At 45.3% G+C, this 7,165-nt stretch overlaps 1 protein-coding gene across 1 annotated transcript; it reads left to right on the top strand.

The window, feature by feature from the left end:
* Window positions 1–3,097: 3,097 nt before the first annotated feature.
* On the top strand, window positions 3,098–6,472 carry LOC104528631 (adenylate cyclase type 1-like). The gene is made up of 3 exons (XM_010172690.1): window positions 3,098–3,207; window positions 4,815–4,939; window positions 5,886–6,472. The coding sequence occupies exons 1-3, from the start codon at window positions 3,147–3,149 to the stop codon at window positions 6,222–6,224; spliced, it is 525 nt and encodes a 174-aa protein (XP_010170992.1). The 5' UTR covers window positions 3,098–3,146; the 3' UTR covers window positions 6,225–6,472.
* The last annotated feature ends 693 nt before the right edge of the window (window positions 6,473–7,165 follow it).

Raw genomic sequence — 7,165 nt, 5'->3', positions numbered from 1 at the left:
TGGCAGCATATGTTCCAAAACCTAAACATGTTTATCTCTTGTATTTTATAGTTGCTAACTGAAGGGTCAGCTGAGTTAGCCCAGAACTGAAGATACTGCTCTGAGCTTATGATAGTATCGCGTTTTAAATCACTGCAGAAGGTCTGGTACAGGACTCTGCCTTGCTCTGAAATCTTGGGGCAAATTTTGATCTTTTCTGGACAGGTAGAATTTATTTAACATTCTGTATTCCAGAAAACCTAAAGCTCTTCTATGAAACAGACAATATTTTGTACTTTAACTTTGGGTTTCAGCTCTTCTGTGATCTCTTCCCACTGCTCGTGTGATGCAACCGAGTAGAATCATTGAATCATGGAATGCTGTGAGCTGGAAGGGACCCACCAGGATCATCCAGTCCAACTCCTGTCCCTGCACAGGACAAGCCCAACATTCACACCATGTCCCTGAGGGCACATGTTGGCCAAATGCTGCTGGAATCTTGTCAGGCTTGGTGCCATCAGCACCTCCCTGGGGAGCCTGTTCCAGTGCTCCACCACCCTCTGCCTCAAGAACCTTTTCCTCATGGCCACCCTCCCCCTCCCCTGCCACATCTTCCTGCCATGTCCTCTGCTCCTGGCATTGGTTGGTGGCCAGAGAGAAGAGATCAGCGCCTGCCCCTCCTCTTCCCCTTGGGAGGAAGTTCTAGACCCCCATGAGGACTCCTCTCAGTCTCCTCTTCTCCAGGCTGAACAAACCCAGTGACTTCAGCCTCTCCTCACACGGCTTCTCCTCTAAACCCTTCACCAATTGCGTGACCTTAGAGTAGAAATTGTTCACATCCTCTTGGCATTTCCCGCTCGGACTGCAGCTTGCAGCTCTCTGTTAGAAGTCTGATGGTCCTGGGTAGCCTGTCATGCGCAGACAGTCACTGCCAACTGTCACACAGTCCCCAGGCTGCCCTACCGAGTCAGATGTGCCCATGGGGAACCATAAGGGACTCAAGTGCTTCTGGTTTCCCCTCTGCCAGGGGTGTCCCAGCTTCACCAGAGCATCTGGCACAGCCTCTGATTGAGAGCCACCGATTTTGGACATGAGCAGAAAGCAGTGGATGGGGTTAACTGTGCTCTTGACTGGGGACATTTACACACATAAGAACCCCAAACCCTGATGAAGTTCAGTGTTTAAACCCCCTATTTTACAGGATGTTGTTTCTGTAGCTTGACTTCAGCAGGTGACTGCAGTCCATGCCCATTGCCTCTGTCAGAGTGCTTTTGCTGTGATGCTCTGGGCAGTCCTTCCAGTAACTATTCCTCTGATGTTTAAATAAATAATTGCTTGCCAGTTACACCATCGGCGCAGCACACAGACCAAGCTCTTTGTACATCTTTTGCACAACATGAGTTCATTGTGTGTTGTGGAGCCCTTTGAAATTACGTCTGCGATTTCACCAGGGTCCTGACTGTGTGGTGGTGTTCAGCACAGGTTCAAAAGAGTTGGCCAGTAATCCTTCTGAGAGGCATCTGTCACCTCCAGCATGTCCAGTGTTTGTCACCAGTCCTCTCTCCTGCAACCCCAAGGGTCATTGCAGGAAATCAAAGCATTCATTGGGCAGCAAAGAAATGGAAGGTTAAGGAATATAAAGGTTAGAGGATTAAATAAAACTATTCATTCCTCCCTCCCTCCTCCAGACATTCCATACTCCTCCTCTTCTCTACTGAAAGTGTACCCATCAGCTCTTTAAACTTAATTCTTGTTCTTCTTTTGTCTTGGTGAGGCTGGAAAAGAGTAGAGCTAGTTGAAGTTGCAAGAAGCAGAATGCCAGAGACCCAGGCAGGTAAATAAAAATTCCCTTCCTAAAATATTAGGACTGGCCCAAGGATGACTTTCATCGTTATTTGTTAGCACCTCGCTCTCATTTTTGACAGTTTCCCAGCCACAGGAAGGAACCTTTTCAAAGGGAGCCAGGTAAAGCAGGCAGCAGCCTGTTCCTCAGGTGTCTCAGCACTGCCAGGCACTCTGTTTGTACCATCTCACTGTCACGACACAACCCCAGTGAGCTCTCATCCCACGCCAGCTGCCCCAGCCCTGTTGTGCAACACCCTACTGAAGCTGGACTGCTGCTGACCCCCCGCTCTTCTTTCACCACATCCTGCCTTTAGCCCACTTTCACTTTAAAAATCTGCTCAAGAATTCATATTTATTATTCACAAAAGAGCACAACATAAGAGCAACCAGAGTGAGTCAGGTCCAAGGTCTGTTCTAGTGACCAATGGTAGATCCTGGGGGAAGGACACGAGTTACAGGACAAACGTGCAAACCTCTCTTTTCCACTTTCTAATGATACGCTGCTTAAGAGATTCTAGAGCTACAGATAATCTCTTTTCACTGCATTGTAGCAAATATTTCTTCCTTGAGCTTGAGTAATTATGTTTGAATCTAGCTAACTTTTGGAATTAACAATATCCTCTGAAAGTGAGTTCCACAGTTTAATTAGTTTAATTGTAAAAATTATTTTCTTAGGTTTTGGAGGTTTTTTTGCAAGTTGATACATCAATATTTCATTTGATCCCTTCTGGTTCTTTGGCTTTAGTTCATTTAAATACATTTTATAACAACTCTCTTCAGCTTGCCTGGAAAGGGAAGAAAACAGGGGTGTTCTGCATCTCACAGGATTAAACTCAACAGGAATTTTGTCATTGGGAACAGCACACGCCCCATGGAGCTTCTCCCAAAGGGAGAAGAGGGCAGAAACTCTGGTTATTAATAATCATCAGGCAGGGCAGTTGTGTAAGAAAGCAGGTTATATCCCCTGCCACGCTCACAACAAACATCTGCAGCTCTCTAGCAACAGAACCACTTTACCACGGGAAATTTGCTTTCCATTCTTCCCAGAAGTCAAAAAAAGAGAGAGAGAGGAAGAAAAAAAATCAGTGCTTGAGAGAAGAACGCCCATGCTGTAGCTCCCACCAAGTTTCTTTTCACAAACAGCTAGATGGTTAGATTATTTTTTCCCTAGGCCATCCAGTCTGAGCTTTTCATTGTTTTTCACGTCAGTATTTCCCCTGCCTCTCAGTACCGTACACATCTAACGTGCAATGCTATTTTGTTTCTAGGCTAAAAAATCAATTTATTCCCATCTGAGTACACTGGCAGATTTTGCAATAGAGATGTTTGACGTTCTGGATGAAATCAACTATCAGTCTTACAACGACTTTGTTCTACGCGTCGGTAAGTCACCTTTCTGTGATTATGGCACAAGCAGAACGTTGTTCTTTGATGGCTTTCCCTTTGCTGTCTGCAGTGATCACCTGTCCTGCACTCATGGTCAAAGCTGGAGAGCCTGCGTTACTGGGAGAGTCACATCCATGTAGGCTGGATGGTGAACAGCAGTTTTAAGGAACTACCACTGTCTCCAATTCCAGTGTGTTTACTTAATCTGCACCCCCCTGAGAGGAAACTGTACTGATAATTTTATACAATATTATTATTAATGTGCCCAGTCTGGGGCTCACGCTGCTTTGCATTGCTGAACTGTTGAAAACTGGATCTGACTGTACTTCACTACTATGTTAAGTTGCATCTGCAGAAGTTTTGTTGGCATTAAAAGTGTGATGGGAGCTTTTAGTCCACAGGTGCCAAATCACCTCAACCAGTCCTGTTTCCCCAACGAGTAAAATCCTCTGATCTTCACAACACAAACCTTCTCACGCCGTCCTTGACACTGTATTGCATGTCTCACCTCTGCGAGTCCTTCCTCCCAGCCTTGGAGAGCCAAGTTCCCCGCTTCCCTTCCCTCCCTGCATCCTGCTCCTCTCCAAGGATGCTTCCACTGCTGTTCTCATGTCACTGCACATTCTAACACCGATAGTCTTCTCCAGCTTCTTTCTCTATGTATTTTCATGGCTGAATTGTGAGAATGGGCTGGACAAGGGGAAAAGTGGAGGTTGCTAGCAGGAGAGGGTTGAGAAGGACCAGGCATTAAGGCTAGCAATAGGAGAGTTACGCATCTTTGCCCTCCTGTACATTCAAATCATTATAAACCCCAAATTCACTTTGAAATCTGTTATAATTGGTCTTTCCAGATTCACAAAGGGGCAGAAGACAAACACCTAGCCCTCATTCTTCTGCATAACGTGCCTGGGAAAGGCCTTGCACAGAGCCTCATGCAGGGTCTAGCATCTGCAGCTCACCAGGGCACTCAGAAGAAGCGATATCCTCTTTTATCTTCCAAACAAATTGTCAAAACCAGGCAGAAATGTAGAATCAAGCCCTGGGGTTTCCCAAAACGAGATGCTTGAGCCACGTTCGCATGCTCTTGTCTTCCATTGTCCCTGATCCGAATTGTCTTGTACTGACAGCCAACGTGACACGCTTCCCTTACCCCATTCCTTGGATCTTCCAGGCCACTATTTCTGCCCCACTTGGAAAACCTCCATTAAAAGGCTTGACATGAGCAACCACAGTGGAAGTTGTAGCAAACAATTGAAGACCTTTAACAGTTTGTCCTGAATTGTTCTGCAGCTAAACCCTGCACTTACCACTGCTTTTCTTCTTTTCTTAAAACAAACAGAAAAAGAATGTCCGTAGATGAGCCAGTGTTTTAATGTTGTCTGTCATATTGCATTTCCAATAAGATATCTCTTTATTTTGTTTCTAAACCTCTTACAAATAGAGAAGTCCAACTGGCATTAATTTAACATATATTATGTCCTATGACCAGCAGACTTCTAAGGCACTTGTGTTCAGTTTTTCAGGATGTCTGTTTTGCAGGATTCCTGTTTCCCTCGGATAATGTGCTGTAGAGTTTGAAACCAAAGCCCTTGTTTTGATTGTAGGTATTAACGTGGGGCCGGTAGTGGCTGGAGTCATTGGAGCCAGGAGACCCCAGTATGATATCTGGGGGAACACTGTCAACGTTGCCAGCCGCATGGACAGTACCGGAGTGCAGGGGAAAATCCAGGTGGGCACATTCCCAGATGATTTTGCCAACGTTCCATACCTCCTGTTTTATATGTGGTTACACATTCAACACCGCTTGAAAAACACAGCCTGACTCGGTCTTGCGGTCCTTACGAAAAGGGCAGCGTTCTCCAGCCGACTCCAGCGTCAGAGGTGTAGTTGTGTTCTGTTACATACACTTCTCTGCTTGGAGGCAGTGACATCCTCAAATAAATCATTTCCCACCAGAAGGACCGGAGCTCTCTGCTGCATTGCACAGTTGGAGGCCAGCCTGGGATCGCTGACACTGCACCAGCCAGTCCTTGTGCTGTCAGAATTTTGCCTGAATAAGGACTGCAAGGAAAGGATCTGTGTCTGTTTGTATCCTGCTGCATTTTATGTGGCTTTATTCCTTGAGTACTTTGGATCGGGGAGGCTACACAGAGAGAGAACGTTGTTGTTGTACTAGAGCTTGGCTAGAAGCTGAGCTGTGCCTCGCAAAATCTCAGTGAACTCTTGCAGTCCTTTATCCAAAATACCTGTCTAGTTTCCAGAGATCAAAAGTTCCTCTGGAGTAAATTAACGTCACTGGAACTGATCCAGCTTACAACGATGGACAACTTGATTACACATTTCTGCTGGACGGCGCTTAGTCTGGCTGTGTCCTTATTCAGCTCCAGACCAGAAGTTCTGCTTCTCAGATTCCAGTTTGGTCAGGGATTTTTAATTCCTTAAGAAAAGTCCTAAGTGAGCCCGAGAGCAGCAGTAGCAGGTGCTAAGTCATTCTGCTTATGCATATTTCATGGCAGAGAAGTAAAATCATGGAATGTTGTGAGTTGGAAGGGACCCACAAGGATCATCCAACTCTTGAGTAGAGTCCAACTCTAAAATGGGGAGGGGTGGGCAGTTCTAGGATTAAACTTACATGAACAGGAAAAACTAATAGTTCTTTTTTTGTCTGTCTTCAGGTGACAGAAGAAGTCCAGCGGATACTAAAAATGTGCAGTTACGAATTTGTGTGCAGAGGTAAAGTCAGTGTAAAGGGAAAAGGCGAAATGTTGACCTATTTCCTGGAAGGAAAGGCCGATGGAAATAATTCACAAACACGGTCTTTAAACTTAGAGCGGAAAATGTACCCTTACGGGAGAGCAAACATCCAAACGAAACTGGGCACCAGCTGCGCCTCGGTGTCCTCAGGCTCTAGCTTTACTGTAAACGCTGGCCTTGGAGCTGGGCAAGCCTCCGCCACTCACTCAAATCAAACACTGCATTATCTTCCCTCTGTGCCAGCCGTGAAGGAGGCGTAGAGCAAAGGAGGTTTGGTTGTGCCATTTGCCGTGAACTCGGAGAGCGGTGGGTGCCTGGATTGTCACCGAGAGATCAGAGCTCACCGGCCGTGGCATTAACCAAGGACCACTACAACCCAACCAAAGAGAACTTGGGGACTGCATAACGAACTCTTGGGATGGAACATATAAGGGCTAGCAATTCTGTTAGGAAAAGTCAAAACCTGATTTTTCTGGAAATGAGGAATATTTTCTTGGCATTTTTAAAGGGTAAATGAAAAAAAAAAACCCCGAGATAAACGTGCAAGCAATTATTTATGTGTGTGTGTGTATATATATATGTTTTAATCTATATATGCACATATACAAACAGTTCTGTGTAGACTTAATAGAGATTTATAGAGTTATACATAAAAATATGTATTTATTTACACATCCACCTGCAATGACATAGCAAAGAGATTTCTCTTTCTGTCATGGCCAGCGTTGGTGGGTCTGGGATTAGCAAAGCTGCATTCAACTGTGGAGCGTGGGGCAGCTGGAGACTCTCCGGGGCTACAGCAAGAGCTAGGGAACTGTGCTCCCTGTGCACGGGTAAAAGCAACGAGAGCAGCCTTCATTGTGCTGTCAGTGGCAGATTAACCAGGGCTGCATTCAGCTAACTGCTAAATCCTGTGTATTTTTAAAAAAATACTCCTCGCATGCTCCAAAAACTTCAAAAAAAATTTCAATTCAAACCATAACACTAGGATATGAAGTAGATAAACCACAGAGCTTAAAGGTTTGGCAGAAAAACAATATATATATATATTTTCCATTTAAAAAAGAAGAAAAAAGCAAAAAGAGTGGTAAAGGTGAGAAGCTGCTGCCTCTTCACAGGTGGCTCCGTGGAAGCCAGAGGAGCACCCTGCAAGCACAGCAATATGCTCATGCAGTAGCGGCCCATTCCTCTACGAACAGCG

This window comes from Antrostomus carolinensis, unplaced genomic scaffold (assembly GCF_000700745.2).
Source record: "Antrostomus carolinensis isolate BGI_N321 unplaced genomic scaffold, ASM70074v2 scaffold20627, whole genome shotgun sequence".
Classification (NCBI taxonomy): Eukaryota; Metazoa; Chordata; class Aves; order Caprimulgiformes; family Caprimulgidae; genus Antrostomus; species Antrostomus carolinensis.
Note: the sequence above shows the minus strand (reverse complement) of the source record. Positions and strands in the feature narration are given on the sequence as shown.

Excerpts from the sequence above, each read along its gene's own strand:
- LOC104528631 (XM_010172690.1), top strand. The coding sequence starts at position 3,147 with ATGTTTGACGTTCTGGATGAAATCAACTATCAGTCTTACAACGACTTT. Across the intron at positions 3,208-4,814 it reads CGACTTTGTTCTACGCGTCG|GTATTAACGTGGGGCCGGTA; the intron begins GTAAGTCACCTT and ends TTTTGATTGTAG. Across the intron at positions 4,940-5,885 it reads GAGTGCAGGGGAAAATCCAG|GTGACAGAAGAAGTCCAGCG; the intron begins GTGGGCACATTC and ends GTCTGTCTTCAG.